An 18182-nucleotide genomic window follows, 5' to 3' on the forward strand; every position below is an offset into this window, starting at 1 on the left:
TTGTTTGATGAGTGGGAACGGCCAAGAAAAAGTATGGTGAAGACAAAGAGAAGCTGGGGGAATCATCAGGTGCATGGTCCTGAGCATCAGAATATGAAAGAAGATAAGCTCTGCTCTGAATTCTCTGGCACTAGATCCAAACATATGCAAGCCTGAGTCACAAAGCTAGTCAATAATTCTAATGTCCATCATATTACGCCGATGCCAGAGGAACCTAAGGGTGCTACTATTGCATTCTCAATAGAAGGTAATTAGTTAACCTCCTTGTTGCCTGGTTATGATTTGGTTTGCAGTTTCTTGGACCATGGGTGAATCTTGCAACCTCAGATAAGTCAGACTAATAAGAAGCAAGTAGCGAGAGGATAGTGGTGGATGCCAGAAGGAATATAACCAATAATAGGGCTAACTAATAGGGTTGCCTGGTTTCTGGATGGTCAGGGCTGCATAAGCAGGGCTCTGCCCTCTTGAGTGTGTACAGAGGGCTTACATGAGTCCACTAGCCCAGGAAAGTCAGTAGCTGAATCAGCAGCAAAAGGCAACAAGATGTGTCTTTCTCTTGCTCTTTGACTTTGGAATAATCATCCTTAGCCCTCTCTATACCTCCTTAAATAAAGACACAAGCCTAATGATGTTTCTTTAAATGTCTAATTTACTCATGGTTATCACATCCCCAGTAAATATAGCCCCAAAGGATTTCCGTGTAATAATTTTGATTTTTGAAATGTAGCATTGCTTCAGTATGGGTTCTAATATATACATGCAGGTGGAGTCTATAAGAGACCAGCAAAGGTAGGCAATCTTTAAGTTGCTCCAGTGAAATAAGAGGCTATGTAGCAAGTGGAATTGCTGCATTCTGATTCTGCCACAGTTCAGCAGCAAGCTTCAATAATCCTCTCCAGAAACAATAACACTGCAGAGGTTAAGGTCACTGAAATTTTATAGGTAATACTACAATGTTTTCTTTGATTTTTGTGTATAATGAAAATCATATTCAGAAAATAAAGGAAAAGTGACAATATAATTCTTCTAAAATTGTACCCAACTTGTATATAACAAAGATATTTGAGGGCATTAACACAGCTTGAAAAAGAGGTTCATTTTAAATAGTTCCAAATCAATAATGATATGTAGTAGACCTTTATATACATGATTTTCTAGTGACTGTGGAGACATCTTGCAAATAGTAGAGAATTTAACGTTGAGGAAAAAGTGTTCCCTAGGAAATTGTCTGCAATTGTACATTAATAACAACAACAACAACAACAACAATAATAGAAATTACAGGAGCCTACTCAGTAAAGTGGTCAGTGTGGATATAAATTCTCCCAGATAGGGACTTCCCTGATGGTGCAGTGGTTAAGAATCTGTCTGCCAGTGCAGGGGACACGGGTTTGATCCCTGGTCTGGGAAGTTCCCACATGCCACAGAGCAACTAAGCCTGTGCTCCACGACTACGGAGCCTGTGCTCTAGAGCCCGCAAGCCACAACTACTGAGCCCATGTGCCAAAAAATAAATAAATTCTCCCAGATAATGTTTTCTGGGACAGATGTTTACAAGTACCATTTCCAATTAGTTTAGGCTTCAGCACAAGTGAAGTCTTTAAGTAGTAGTTTAAATTTTTGATAATCATCATTGCCTGAAAGGTCATTTTAGAGGTAAGACCCAAATTTCTGTTGAGTTGTTTTCATAGTGGACACTAATATATGGTTCAAGTATTCCTGTGAAATAAGTGCTCACCAAAATAAGTATATTTCATACTGCATTGGAAGGAGGGAAGGTTTAGATTTTGCATGTATATATGGATTTTCCTGGTAGTGTGTTTCAATAATACCTTTAGTTCTCACACAAACAAGGACAATGTTTTTGTTAATTGTCAGATAAAATGAGAATGGAGGTGAGAAGGAGTCTTTCTCAAAGAACAAGTAATCACTGGTGAAAAAAGGGACTGAGCTCCTCTGTGGGAATTAAGGAAAGTCACCCCAATAGTAAAAGGACTAAGACTATTTTCCACATCGCATATCCAGTTTGTCTATAGATTTTCTAACTTACGTAATGAGCTCTGCACTCAAAGCAAAGGTGCTTTGAAGAATACAAATACAGGGCTTCCCTGGTGGCGCAGTGGTTGGGAGTCCGCCTGCCGATGCAGGGGACACGGGTTCGTGCCCCGGTCTGGGAGGATCCCATATGCCGCGGAGCGGCTGGGCCCATGAGCCACGGCCGCTGAGCCTGCGCATCCGGAGCCTGTGCTCCGCAACGGGAGAGGCCATAACAGTGAGAGGCCCGCGTACCGCAAAAAAATAAAAAATAAAAAAAAAAATACAAGGGCCCTATTTTAAGGAGCAAGCAGTATCTGTGTTAAAATGAAATAAATGGGTGTTAAAATCCAACAGACTTGACTTTGATTATTGCCTTTGCCTCTTACCCATAGTGTGACACTGAGTAATTTAAATTACATGTACCTCAGCTTCCTCCTTTACTGAAATGGTGATATCAAGCACAACTTGCAGAAACAAAATATATAAAGTAGATTGCAATGTGTCTGGCAAAGAGCAGATGCCCTGCTTCTGTGCTTCTCCCAAACAATCCTCACACCTTTGTCTGGCTAACTCTTCATGCATCATACTTGAATTTAATATAACTCTTCAGGAAAGCCTTCTCTGATTCCCCAGACTTGATTAGGAAGTCGATAGAGATGGCTTGATGCTTTATGTGGACATTATTCTTAGAAAGAGGTCTGGGATTTGAATGGTACTTAAATAGGAATGTCATGCTCTTTCATAGCAATAAGGAACCTGATAAGACAAAAGCAGACAGAGCATGACTAGGAGTCTTTGAAGACAGCAGAATTCAGAACTCCAATTTCCAAGTCTTCCTCTCTATTCCTAGCTTTGCCATCTTTGTTTTGCCAATGATTAGCAAGTGTTTGGAAAGATTATGCACTAAATATATAGTTAATGAAGGACAGAAAGGAGAGAACCAGAAGGCGTGGAAGCAAACCCTTCTTATACTCTATTTTCCTTCTAATCTTTTTTTATCCCTTCCATTCTTTTTAAAAAATCATTTTTCTGTTTTTTTCTTTCAGAAATTGTAATCAGAGCACTTTAAGTCACAGTGAACTGAAGGAAAGTATTTAACAGACAGGTAAATAAATAAAAGTTTTCAAGTATATGAGGGTGTCCTGTGCAATTCTGACCCACAAACCTGCAAAGAAGTTGACTAATGTACTGTGGACACATTCAGATATTTTTGCTAATAAATTTCTTGTGTTATGTTAACTTGACTCTATTACCTTTATCCTTCAGAACTGAAGACGTCTTTCCGGATTTTTCTTTTCTAATTTCTGCAAGAAGAATGATAGGGAGGAAAGGTTACAAGGAATAATGAAGAAAAAATGGCAAGTTCTTCATGTGTTATGTTTACTGAGGCTTAAAGAACCAGAGGGGCTCTGCTTTGGTATTCAAGATACAGGTGTCTACTGGGATAAATTGCTTGTAACATATTGAACTAAATATACAGAAGATAAAAATAAGCCCTGAAATTATTACAAGGGGCAGACTATGGTAGATACAAGAATGTACAAATAAAATACCACGGGCTTTGGAAAAAGAAGGTATGATAAGAGTTATAGCTAACACTGTCTACTTACTATGTGTCACAGGCAATGTTCTCTACTGTTTAGTCATTCAACGTTCACAATAACCCTCTAAGGTTGGTAGGTCTTGTTATTATTGCTACTTTTCACATAAAGGGATTAAATAACTTTCCCAAGGTCATGTAGCCCTTAAACGGGAAATCTGGGATTTGAACTAATGTCTCTCTGAACTCAAACACAAATATATTGGCTCTGGTAGCTCAATGATGGAATCAGGAAAGGCTATGGCAGGTGGTACTGAAGAAGAGCTTGAAAGCTGGAAAGGAATTAGACCAAAAGAAATGAAGCTGAAAAGACATTTTACGACAGAAGAGAGAATGGGGAGGCATGGGCTGGACAGTCTGTCAGTTTGGGTGTGTGAGTCACTTGTAACCAAAAGAATACAGTAGAAGTGTTGCTGCGTGACTTCCTAGGCTAAATCAGGAAAAACCATGTAGTTTCTATCTGCTTCTCTAGCTCTGGGGGAAGCCGGCTGCCATATAAGTACTCCAACTGACACCGCCAGGTTGGCAAGACCAAATACAGGCAATCCAGTCAGCAGCCACAGCTGAGCTCCCAGCCAACAGCTAGCATCAACTACCAGCCATCTAAGTGAGCCATCTTGGACATCCAGATGTCAGTTACTTTAGATGTCTGAAGCCCAAGCCGACATCTGATTGTAATCACATGAGGTATCCAAGTGAAAAACTGCTCAGTTGATCCCTCCTGAACTCCTGATTCTCTAAATCATGAGCAAAGTAAAATCAGCTGTTGTTTTATATCACTAAGTTTTGAAGTGGTCTGTAAGCAGAAACAGCACATGAAACAGCTAATAAACAACAAAATACTGTACCATGCACAATATAAGTTCTCCAGTACAGCTATACAGATAACAGAGAAATGATTAATTCTACTTTTAAAACTGGGGAAGGATTTTACTGCATTTGGGTTTAGGTTCCTCAGCTGACTAGAATTTCACTGGTCAGGAAATAACAATTTAACAGTATATCAGGGTGCAGGATGTAAGTCAGGTGTTTTTAAAAGCTGAGGATCTTACAAAAAAAGAACTCCTGGAGTTCTTACTTGGTTCACAGAAAGATAATCTACCACCAATTGACATATGGAATATAGGTAACAGAGTTCTTTGGAGGAAGACATTATCTTTGTTTTGAATAAATTGTGCTTCATGTGTCAACAAGATACCCAAAAAGGAAATGTCTTGCAAACAGTTGGAAATACGGGCGAAGTACACATTACATGCAAGTGTTGCAGAAGCAAATCAGCTTGAAGTCTCATTTACAAATGGAAGCTATCAATACAACCAGTAACATGATTTTTTTGAATGCCCCAAACAAATCTTATTTGCTTTGATCACGTAAACTTGATTTAGTGAATAAACTAAGTATACAAAGGCAAAATAAATCCGAAAGTTAAAAATTGTTTTCTTAATAACATATGAAATTAAAAGAAAAACTGATGTCCTGTGTTACTTTTTACCTGCATGTTTTAAATCCAATCTCATATAATTTGCCTATATTGATATATATTCATATATTAGTAATATAAATTTTATCAATTTTGCTATTGCCAGATGTTTAAAAATGAATACCACACACAAAGTGTGATCAAAAGAGCTATAAATAGCAAGCTAAATTTTAAATAATTTACTAGATAAAAACTATTCATTTAAAGAGAAAAATATTCAATTTCAATAAATCCAGGTTTTTTTTTTAAAGTTAGGAACCTGAATATCTAACCAATAAAAAGAAATAGAAAATAGCATTTACTTTTTCTTCTAACATTATCCTCTAAAAGATAAAATGTATATATAATAATAGTATTTCCTTCTACAAGGTTTTTGTAAAAGGCCTATGAAACAGACAAAATAAAAAACTGAAATAATGGACAATCTTGTAACAAAAGAAATCAGCACTGGAGTTCCTCCTCAGCACATAAATATTTTGAACCCCAAAAACAATGTGTTTAAAGGAAAGGGTATTGATTAATAATATCTTTGATCTAGCTATTAGTTATTACTCATTGCTCTGAATGATCAAATTCAATATCAATTTATTATTAGAGACATTAGGATATTAAAAAAAATATTTCTGTTGAAGTGTTTTGGCTTGATGTCAATGTCAAGTGTAGCTAGATTGTAAAAAAGAAACTGAAATTGGAGGGTGTAAAAGATCCTAACAGAATCATCAGGCAGCTCAGATTTCCTGGCTGTGTGAAGAATCAAACTCAAAATTCTTAACCTTTCTTTCCCAGCTAGCTCTACTGAAGTGTTCAAAAGTATCACTTCAAAAACTGTGGTTCTTTCCTCTTTCTGAAGATATGTAATTTGCCTGCTGATATGAGATATTGTTTCATGAGTATAATGAATAAGATCAAAGTATCAATTTTTTTTTGGATTTTTCTTCTGATGGAAAGAGTAGCTTTAAAGAACCATATGGAGAGCTCTATCCGTAAGTTCAATGACAGATAATTCCTCAGATCATGACTATTAATGTACATCACACAGCACCAAAAATGTCAAAATTGTTTCATAACATCTCTGTTGCATCCTAAAGTGATACTACCTTGTTCCTAGAGTGGTTCAATTGTGATTAGTTGCATGATTTTTAAATATTTAATATGTGAATGCCCTACATGCCTCTGTCATTGTTTTATGTTCATTTGGACATAATTTTGACAATCAGGGATATTTTAGAAAAGGTATTTTATAGCATTTTTGTATCTTTTTCAAACTCCAAAATATGTTTCATAAATAAATACAGAGAAAAGAATTTTCAAGTAGTCTAAATGGTTTAGCATTCTATGTTTATAATCCCCATGAGAAAAAATAAAATATTTTGATATTTTATGCAATACTAACTTTGAATGCTCCTGAAAAGATGTTGTCAGGGTTTAATTTTACTCAGGACATTGTCCATTAACTTTGTAATTAAGTATGACTTGGTCGGGACGCCATTTTTAACTTCCTTTTTGCCTTAGTGATGCATTTAATCATTTCCTGGTCTATAGACTAAATAACCTGGCACACATATTTTTAACATTTTAAAATATTTTTCTCTAAAAATCTGTTTAAAAATTCTCAATTTAAAACAACTCCAATTCAGTTATATTTATATGTTGGTGTCTTTTTTTAAAAAAACTTGGAACTTCATTCTATTTCTTAGTCTTTATTTTTTAATTTAAAAAAAGAATATAATTTTGCAACCTGTCTTATCCTCTAACAGGACATTCTAATTAAAGAGTACAATATAAAATTTCTTTGAATGACATGTTAACAGTGTTGTTAGTACTTGAAGACTATGGTAAGGTATTTCCCAAGAAACTGTAAATAAGGGAATTCAGAATGTTTTCTGAAAGTTAAGCTAATAATCAATACAGAATGTGGAGAGTTGTGGAGTTCTGAAAGCACCAATTATATAATACTATATAACACTTTGTATATGCATCTCTGAGAAGCTTCCTTCAATTACTCAAGCACTGTGTTGTTCTAGGCAAGGTGGGCTGTGTTAACATGTTAAGACTGTGACATGGAGCATGGCATAGGAATTCAAAACAACTAACAGATATAGAACTTGTCTAATGTGTATCTTGCAATCACCACGGAGATGGAAGTTTTGTCCAATGGACTAAGTATTCTAGTCCTTTTGACAAACTCTTTCCTATAGTGATATAGGTCTTCAAATTACCTTAGCTGAGGTACTTCCTGAAATCATCTAAATACTCTTTTCCTTTGACTGAATTCTGATAAAACTTTATAATTATGATGCTTTTACTCTGTGTAGCTTGGCTGCAAGAAGAGAATACTTTTCAGAATTCTGGACTGTACCTCAGTGGGGTATATTTTACTTTATCTGTAATCGGCTCTTTTAGAAAGATCAGCAATATGCAATTATTTAAAAAATAAATTAAGCACTCCTTTATATATTTGGGAGCTGAGATAAACTAGGACACCCTAGGCAAATAATTTGCTTTCTAATCCCTAAAGAATTTGTTTTTCAAAGAAAACTTTATTAGCTATGAATTTTTCTCATATAATCATGTTCAACTTAAGATATCAAAGTTCCCATGTTTTCTTCAAGAAAAAAATCTTTTTAACAAGACTGTAATTTCCTTGAGGGCAGGCAAAGCTAGGTCGTGGTCATTCCTGTATTTACATATAATGATGAAGTGTTGTTTTGTATGGTTAGACACTTTTACATAAAATCTTGCTATGAATGGGATGTTTGTTTCACCCTGATATTCATATGTTAAAGACTAATTTAAGATTTCCATACCATTTTTTAAAATTAATGAACTATAATAATTTTTAGAGTAGATTAAGGTTTATAGTAAATTGAATGGAAAGTTCGGAGGGTTCCCACATATGTCTTCCCCTAATACACCCCACCTTCTCCATCATCAAATCCCTAATTAATGTTGTATGTCTGTTACAGTTGATGAACCAATATTGATACATCATTATCAACCAAAATCCACAGTTTACATTAGGGTTCATTCTTAGTTTTGTTCATTCTGTGGATTTTGACAAATGTATAATGACATACATATACCATTATAGTAGGATATAAAATAGCTTCACTGCCCTAAGAATTCCCTGTGCACTACCTATTCATTCCTCCCTCCCCCCAAACCCCTGGCTACCACTGAACTTTTTACTATCTCCATAGTTTTGCCTTTTCCAAAGAGTCATGTAGTTGGAGTTATATAATATGTAAACTTTTCAGATTGGCTTCTTTCACTTAGAAATAGAAATTAATGTTCCTCAATGGCTTGATAGCTCATGGCTTTTTATCACTGGAGAAAATTCTTTTGTATGGACATACCAGAATTTATTTATCCATTCACCTATTGAAGAAATATTTGTTGGTTTCAAGTTTAGCAACCATGATTAAAGCTGGAATATTTGTGTACATTAGTTTTCAACTCATGTGGATAAATACCAAAGAGTATGACTGCAGGATCGTATGATAAGAGTACATTTAGTTTCATAAGAAACCACTAAACAATCTTCCAAAGTGGCTGTACCATTTTGCATTCCCTCCAGCAAAGCGTGAGAGTTCTTGTTTCTCCACGTCCTCCCCAACATTTGATGTTTCAGTGTTTTGGATTTGAGCCATTCTAATAGGTGTGTAGTGGTATCTCATTGTTTTAATTTGCAATTTCCTAATGATGTATGATGTTGAGCATTTTTTCATATGCTTATTTCCCACCTGTATATCTTCTTTGGTGAGGTACCTGTTCAGACCTTTTGCCAATTTTTAAAATGATTTGTTCATTTTCCTATTGTGGAGTTTTAAGAGTTCTTTGTGTATTTTGGATAACAGTCCTTTATCAGATATGTATTTTACAAATATCTTCTCTTATTCTGTGTTTTGTCTTTAAATATTCTTGACAGTATATTTTGCAGAAGTTTTTAATTTTAAAAGAGCCCAACATATCAACTTTTCATTTAAGGGTTGTGTCTTTGGTGTTGTATCTAAAGAGTAATCTCCAAAGATAAACTAGATTTTCTCTTATGTTTTCTTCTAGGAGTTTTATAGTTTTATGTTTTACATTTAGGTCTATGATCCACTTTGAATTAATACTTTGAAAAGGATGTAGGATTCGCATCTAGATTCTTTTTTTTTTCTTTTTGCTTGTGAGTGTCCTAGTACCATTTGCTGAGAAGACTATCCTTTCTCCATTGAATTGCTTTTGCTCCTTTGTCAAAGATCAGTTGACTGTTTTTGTGGATCTATTTCTGGGCTCTTCATTTTGTTCCATTGATCTATTTGTCGATTCTTTCACCAACATCACAGTGTGATGACTAATGTAGCTTTATAATAAGTCTTGGGTGTCAGTCCTCAGACTTTGTTCTTCCCCTTTAATGTTGTCTTGGCTATTCTGGGCCTTTTATTTTTCCGTATAAACTTTAGGATCAGTTTGTTGATATTCGTAATATCTGTTTGTCAATATCCATTGGAATTTTTATCATGATTGCATTGAATCTATAGATAACTTTGTAAAGAACTTACATCTTAACAATTTTGAGTCTGCCTACCCATGAATATAGAATAGATTATTCTTAGATTTATATCTAAGTCTTTCCTTTTTTTGGCACTAATGTAAATGGTCTTGCATTTTTTATTTTGTTCATTCCAATTTTTCATTGCTGGTACATAGGAGAACAAGTGACTTTTGCAGATTAACCTTGTGTCCTGCAACCTTGCTATAATCACTGATTAGTTCTATGAGATTTTTATTGATTCTTTAGAATTTTCTAAATAGATGATCATATCATTCAAGACAGTTTTATTTCTTTCTTCCCAACTGGTATGTCTTTTCTTTCCTTTTCTTGTCTTACTTCATTAACTAGTACTTCCAGTACAATGTTGAATAAGTGTGCTGAGAGGGGACATCCTTGCCTTGTTTTTTATCTTAGTGGGAAATTTTCTAGTGCCTCATCATTAAGTATGATGTTAGCAGTAGGTTTTATTGCAGATGTTGTTTATCAAGTTGAGGAAGTTTCTCTCTGTTCCTAGTTTGCTGAGAGTTTTTATCATACATGGATGTTGGATTTTGTCAAATGATTTTCTGTATCTATTGAGATGATTTTGGTTCTTGTTTATCTGGTTGATGTAATGAATTACATCAATTTATTTTCAAATGTTAAACCAGTTTTGCTTACCTAGAATGAATCCTACTTGGTCATGGTATATAATTCTTTATATACACTATTTAATTTGATTTACTAATATATTAGACTTCAATGAAATTTTTTGAAATCTTTAACAGCACTTTAAACTTTGTGATGGATATGTGCATATAAAAGAAAGTTGAGGTCTGAGACTCTCAAAGACGCTTTGGTTAGAGTAAAAGCAAAAGCCAATGCCATTTTAACAAACTAGAAACTGTCCTTCCTACAGTGCTTAGCAGTGTGACAAAGTGATCCCCCTGCAGAACAAGAACCCCACGTCTATTTAAGTTTCTTCACTTGGGAGCAATATGTCAGAAGTAAACTTGATTCATTCAATAAATATTTATTCAATGTCTCTTTTGGGCTCAGAGCTGAGGAAAAAAAAAGAAAAGATGGTTTCATGGAGTTCAGTCTATGCTGAAAGGCATCCACGTAGACAGATTAAGTACAATGATAGAGACACATACACAGGGCTCTGAGCTCATAGCAGAAGGACTGACAAACTACCTGATGCAATAAGAAAAGACCTCACAGAGGTACTGGCACCTGTGATCAATCCTGAAACTGGATATAAAATTTGTCATCAAAGAAGAATTGGAAAGACATCTCCAACGTAAGGAACAACATAAGGAAAAATGGAGTGTGAAAGTTCATGTGGCTGCCTCACTGGATGTACAAAGTCGGGGAGAAGTATGTGAGCCAAGGCTGGAAAGTCACAGTGAGGGATGGTGATAAAGAAACCAGCAGTACCCTGCTAGAGAATTTGAATTTATATCCTTCCAATGATAAGGAGTCTTTAAAGATCCTTAGTCCAAACATTTTTTTCAGTCATTGTGTCAATGAAATTAAACTTTTGCTCTTAAGAGAATATTATATATACTGAACTGACTGACAATACTTAGAAAGTCATTGTTATTTTGTTTGGAAATATGCCAAAACTGAAACCATAATTCAACCACAGTTTGTTATCCACATTCTCCTGTCTCCTGAGACAATATATTCTTCTGTTTCATTTTTTATAAATTCTTTTGTACATGTGTGTCATGGGCATAATTTCTGCATCTTGTGTTCCATTATTAGTGATCCTTGTAGCTAAATTAATATTTAGAGAACCTTCATGTCATTTCATTGGATATTCAATAGTATGCTTTGCTCCAGCAATGTACTTTTTGAAACTTAAGTATAATTTGAGTGTATATATTGAAATTCAAGTGAAGTAAATACTTCAAATATTAGAATTCTATTTAGTAGATTTATATAATACTTAGAAATATTTTCATTTTAGAATCTGAATCTGACATTTCTATTTATACTTTGGTACAGATTGTACTTGCAATCAGAAAAGTAAGTTTATTCTTCAGCATTTGGGTCAAAGTTGGAAACGTCTCAGGCAAGGGAGACATTTCTTACAAATAAGAATTAGACAATATTAGGACTGGAAAGTTCTGTAGAGAATGCTTAGTAAAATAATCTTGGCTTACAAAAGGAGATTTATGAAAAAAGTAAATACCCTAATGTCACAGAATAAATTACTGGAAGAGATAGACCAAGCCTTAAGTTTTATTTTCAGATAACTGTACTATATTATTCAAGCAGATTAATACTTCTAATCATTATCAGTTTTTATCAGTTATTTCTTTTCAAGGACCAGCAATACAAGTGCTAACTCCAAGCTAAGAATTGTTGACCATGATTTTTTATTGCCAAGACTTTTAACGAGACTACAGATGCTCTTTATGAGTTATCTGACCTAGTATCTCTCTTTCTTATATAAAAATCAAGTGAAATAAAACCCAAAATTTGCAAGTCAAAATGATGAAGAAATTTTCTAACTTATATTTTGTCATTTCATAATTCCAAAGGAGTATCTGAATTGAATTTTCAGGTTTTAAGAATTGCTTTTTATTTAGCATATAATACATCATCATTCTATGAAAAACTGGGGCAGTAATAATCAATAAGGTGCAAGTAAATTTTATGTAGAATGATGAAAAATTTTTTCATGTTTATTCCTGAAATTATTTGACCTATAATGTGTACTTTAATTTACAATTAGAAGAAAGTAACAATGCATTTTTATGTAGGGCTAATGATTTAAGATAATATCTGCAATTTGATTTTTAGAGACTGTAGCTTAAACTCCATTAATTTGTTCCAGGATATGACATGGCAATTGATTTTAAGCAATTTTATTCAAGATAGTGTGTATTGTATTCCAACTCTTTTTTTCCCCCCTAAATAGGCCTTTAGCAGAAAATCAATTTATAAATGAAAGAAAAAAGTCAGTAAAAAAGGGATAAAAAAATTCTCCCAAAACAATCTTTGTTCTGGCCACTTAGCTTTGTAACAGAGCAGCTTATAATATACTTTCTATTAAAAATCCCTAAGGGAAAAAAGAGAATAAACCCATATGTGGTTTCAGAATAAAAGCAGGAGTGAAAGTAAATATTAATAGAAAAAAGAGACATAATTAGCAGTTTAATGTCCTTGAACTTGCAAGGAGGTGTTTTCTTGGTGTGTTATGTGGTAAACACTACAATGCACTTCTGCAGTCTTTTATATAATCTAGCATAGAGTGTCAAAGGAAAAAACAAAAGTCAATTTTTCTCTCTGGAGAACAAAATTGTAATCTTCAAATATCTATACTGAGTAATTAAAATAGTTCTTACTTGCCAAATCCTGGTTTTGGTGATGAAAATTCTCTATGAGGAAAAATAAGGTTTGTAAGAGTTTTCATTATAAAGAGGATGAAAATGGTCTTTCGCAGATTTAAGGATTTCTTAAAGAACCATCAATCTAATATTAAGATGTAGACAATGATCAAAAATACACTTTATCTGAAGCGCATTGTCATTAAATTCAGAAATCATATGACAACTTTTCTTCATATTTACAATTTGGGCTTTAGGAAATGGTTTATAACTGCATTCCATTAGTTTACATAAAGATTGTTGGACATTATATCAAGACAAAGTTTTAGAATTATAAGATAGATGAAGCAAGAGCACATGCATGATGTAAAAAGTCTGTTGCTTTTAAGAACCTAAAAGATGGATACAATTGCTATTAAGAAATTACTTTGATGAATCATGGAAGGGATAGAATATAAACAGAGTAGGAGTGACACACTACCCCTATGTAAATTGCGTGTTCTGGCAACGTCAGGTAACTTAATTTAGCTCATCTAACAGCCAGTTCCTCTGACCCCAGAGTTTAAAAGGTAACCTGGTGGTAAAAGTAGTGACCCCAGTATGAAACGCAGGGGGAGGTTCCTGGGGTAATGTTATAGTTTTACTGTTCTTCTCCATGAAATGGCCACAGTCTCTAAGGAAAGGAAAGAAAAAGATAGGCACAGAGGTCACATTAAGCAGAGGAGTGGTTCAGTTTCATGACTGAAAAGCAGAATTATGCATGACGGAAACTGGAATGTGGGCATTACAATTATCTCTGTGTGACGTGTGCTTGCCTATAGTATATCCTGCATAAAATAAGAGTGATCAAGTTACACATTAGTTTATTAGAGAAAATGGATCATTAATACAAGAACCATTAATTTCTGAGGGAAAGGTACAGCATGAATGCATCTTTTAGCATTGCCTCCAAATCTTGCCAACCTCACTGGCACACATTGCTCCTTTACCGGGCTGAAATTCTCTTTAGCATTCAATGACATTCCTACCAATAAATGAATCACATGAACCAAATGTTGCATGGCAGGAGGTGGTACCCTGTAGGAGATCAAGGCAACAATACAAACTTTTTGAGTGTGTTGTGAATCAGCTGTGATAGGTAGGATTTATACCTGTCTATTTATTAAAGTGATGAAAGGAATGGGGAGGAACATGGTGAAAAAGAAGGGACTAGAAAGAAATTTCCATACAAGAGATCGTATGATTATGAGAACATTCTAAAAGTATTAAATGAAATAAAAGTAAGAAGTAGTAGTGAAATGTGTTATGTGAGCAAGTGAGATAGTGGAAAACTGCAAAAAGTTCTCTTGAAAATATATAAAATATGTAAGCAAGCAGAGTACACTCATTTTTACAAGCGTTGCATGAGCTCTGTATGTAGACCATCTTCTCTCCAAAGCCCACTTGATACTCCTCACACCCATTCCCAGCGCCTAGTCTGTTGTGGGCGCTCAATAAATATTAAACAACCAGAGCACAAACTATTGTCAAAAGTTTGGAATTCACAGGAATCAATACTATTGTTATTATACTTTAACATTTATTGAGGGTCAACAGCATGACTTAGTCCACATGTGCAAATAGGTTATTTTATAGTCACATATTAAGCAAATAATTAAATACAATATGTATCAACTACACCTTCAGTTTTACTACATTGATCTTAAATGTAAAATTGTTTCTCTCTTTTTTTATAGTGTTGACACATCATGAAGTATAAACATTTATTATTTAAATAAATACGTTTCTCTCAGAGAAATCATTACTCTTAGATATTATTAATATTCACTTGAAAGTATGGGATCAATCTACAATAAATACACATCGCAGATTCTAAATAGACCAGTACATGTACAAAGAATAGAAGAATCTGAAAAGTGTCTGAGGACAATGACAAACACACAAACCATGTAATATCAGTTGGGTTTCACTTGTTGTGACAATTCCTAATACAATTATGTAGGGTACCATTGTTTACAAAATAGCAACAAAGGCAAAGAAAAACAGAAAGTCTTCAAGTGGACACAAATTACGGCACTTGTGAATTTAAAAAGATTTCTTAATTTAAAGCAAAATATAAGTTTTATTACAGGAAATGAACTGCATTTGATACATTTATGATCCATATGCTCCAATTTTACCCTTAATAAAATGATTACTAATTGTGTTCAAATTTATTCTTGGTGGTTAATAGGTACTCAAATTCTATTTAATCATTTTTCATGAATATTTTTGTCATGTTTGTACTTAAGTGGATTTTGAAGTGATTTTTAATTGTTAAGAGGATGGAAGACTATAACTAATGTTTCTGTAATGAAATTTTCAGTTTAATTTTGGGATACTAAAATATCCAAGTTTATAAAGTGTGTTTTCCCTTAACATTTGAGTCTTAGAATCCTAGAAATAAAAGTCTTTCTAGACCAGCCTTCTCCTATAGCAGGAAGAGCCTTTATATTCTGATATAAGGGACACACTACTTAAAAACTTTGTTGAACATAAATTTTTTATGATTCAAAGGAATAGAAGATCATCTAATTCAGTTCTATAATGTAAAACCAAGAAAAGTGAGGATAAGCCCTTATGTTTCTATATTTAGACATACATTGGCCTAATTGGGCAATTATTAAATTTTCTCTCATTTTAAGATTTTTTTAAATTTACAATATAGAAGGTGCAATTGCTAAATTTAATTTATTCGATGTCTTTATCCATATGATGGTTCACCACATGCTGTTCTGTTATGTAAGAGTACCATCTACAAAGATCATAATAATGATATAATTAATGAATAATGCATATTTAATTATTAATTGCTCTACTTTTTTTACCTTAAAATGAGAGTAGTTAGATGATTTAATCACTTATCCTGGTTTCTGAAATATCTGGCAATCTTTGCTATCAGAAATCACATTTGATTTACTAAAATATCTTAATTGTACAGTACTTAGAGGCGCAGATCATCGATATCTGGATCACCTAGTATTCTTTTCTTCAACAATTCCTCTATGTTTTCATTCAACCCACAAGTATTTTTTGAACACTTCCTACATGCCAGCACTGTTACAGGCCCTTAGAACAAACTCTTAAAGAAAGCTTTAAGTAATATCATGCACAGGTGTGAATGAAAGAAAAAGAAAGATGATATGCGAATGATTTGATTTATTACTATTTTCTTCACCGTTTCATTGTTAGATTGAAATCACTTTGAAGGAAAAATATTAGAAACAAGGAGATGCTGGGACTCCAATCTACAACTCATATCATTAAAGTTAGTTGTCTTGACTGGTCTCCTTCCCTGCCACAGTAAGTAAGAAGTCACTTCCCTAGAGTGACTGCTTTGATCCTCTGGCTAGTAAAAAGCAAATACTATGAAAAATTTTCTTCTGAGAGAAAACAAGATTGAAAAAGAGAGAGGGAAATTGGATTTAGGGGGACAGGTCAATTTTGAAAAGTAATACTGAGGAAAAAGTACACTAAAAATGAGAAATTAAATATCAAACAATAAATAAACCAAGCTTAATTAAATGTGATGTACTCTTTCTAGATATAATATACAAATATATAAAGACAAATCTTCATACAGTAGCACGTGTTGTGATGTTTTATCTTTGGCATTCCTTGGCTCTCACTATAAGGAGAGCAACATGTATTGTGGAAAATATTTGTGTCTCCTGATGCTTCTAGGTAACTGCTTTCTAAACAAGAGAAATCGTTAATGGTGTCTGTGGTGTGTGTGGGGGTGTGTGTGTGTGTGTGGCTTTAGTGTGGGAAAATTTATAAAGAGTTTCTTAATACTCAAAATTCTGGTCTAGCCAATTTAAGATCTTTATGAGAAGAATAACTAAAAACCACATGATCCATCATGAATTAAAGATAAAATAGAGATACTTTTTTGGACTTTTGCAGAGGTTAGATTAACTAAATTTCTAATTCTTAAACGATATGAGGTCTAGTTCACTAAATTACATAAACATAACATTTATTTCACCTTTCACTATATGAATTTTCCATAAAGTTTAGCTTAATCGATGTTTCCCAAGTACAATTATAATGCAGACTAAGTTCAGAGTTTCAGTGTACACAGTTTTATATAGATCACACAGTGTAATTGAAATCTATTAAGAATTATGAGTGTCACAGTTTTTCCCTAGTACAAGTCCATAAGTTAAACCTTAAATGAAAATAACTCTTTATAAACTATTTAACTGTACTTCAAAGAATTATGAACTAGTTTTAGATTATTTATACTTCTGAAAATAACTAAAAACTATATAAGAGAAATACACAATAGTCAAAGCATCACCTTATGTATAAATATTAGAATATTATGATGAAATCTGTAGAATGTAATTGATTTATTATCACATAAATTCCTTGATTTATTAAAATCACAAAATATATATTTTCATATAAATTATTAGTCATAGATATACCATCGCAAAAGTATGCAAGTTATCCAAATACCTTATTTCTTATGATTTAAAAAGAATGAATTATAAAATAATCTGAAGGAGTAAATTCACATCCCTAAGAGCCATTTCCAGTCTCAAAACTATTTGAGGCAACATTATAGAATTAATGAAACTGACACCAACATGAGGGTAAGAACACATAAACAATCTGAGCTTAATCAGTTATATGTTAGGTACTATTACTAATGTGGACATTTTATATTCTAGTCAGTCTTCTCTTAATTTGCTGTGGCTATAAAAACAATCTGCAAATGCTGTAAGATGAGTAACCAATGCCTGTATACTAGAGGGGAGAAAAACTATGAAGCTTAATGAAAGCAAAAGGTTTTGATTCTCATTTATATTGAAACTGATTTTATAAGGAAAAATGCCTAAGTAAATACTATATACTTAACTAGGAGTTTATATTTTTTCATATCCTTTTACATACGTTTTCTTGTTTGAACTCCACATCTTGTCAGACAGGTAGGTCAGGTATAATTAACTCTATTTTTTAGAGAAGAAATTTAGGCTCAGAACCTTGTCTAGGTCAACAAGTTGAAACTGGGATCTGTGCTCCTAGAGCTCTACTTTATATTTCAGAGACTAAAGTATCCACCTCAAAAAGAAGTTGACAGAAACATTTTATTGAATTCTAAAAGTCCAGGTAGTCCACAGAAGCCAAAATGAATTTGAAAACTTATTCAGTGTGATT

General features: G+C 33.5%; 1 protein-coding gene across 2 annotated transcripts in view; it reads right to left on the reverse strand.

The window, feature by feature from the left end:
- The window catches only part of TRDN (triadin), a 495585-nt gene that overhangs the window by 81869 nt on the left and 395534 nt on the right, over positions 1-18182 (reverse strand). For both annotated transcript variants that reach the window (XM_060283977.1, XM_060283978.1), the window contains 2 exons: positions 12996-13028; positions 3291-3341 (listed from right to left, as the gene is read on the reverse strand). In XM_060283977.1, coding sequence (XP_060139960.1) covers positions 3291-3341; positions 12996-13028 — 84 coding nt within the window. The remainder of the gene's footprint in view (positions 1-3290; positions 3342-12995; positions 13029-18182) is intronic.

The sequence above is a fragment of the Globicephala melas genome, chromosome 14 (genome assembly GCF_963455315.2).
Source record: "Globicephala melas chromosome 14, mGloMel1.2, whole genome shotgun sequence".
Taxonomy (NCBI): domain Eukaryota; kingdom Metazoa; phylum Chordata; class Mammalia; order Artiodactyla; family Delphinidae; genus Globicephala; species Globicephala melas.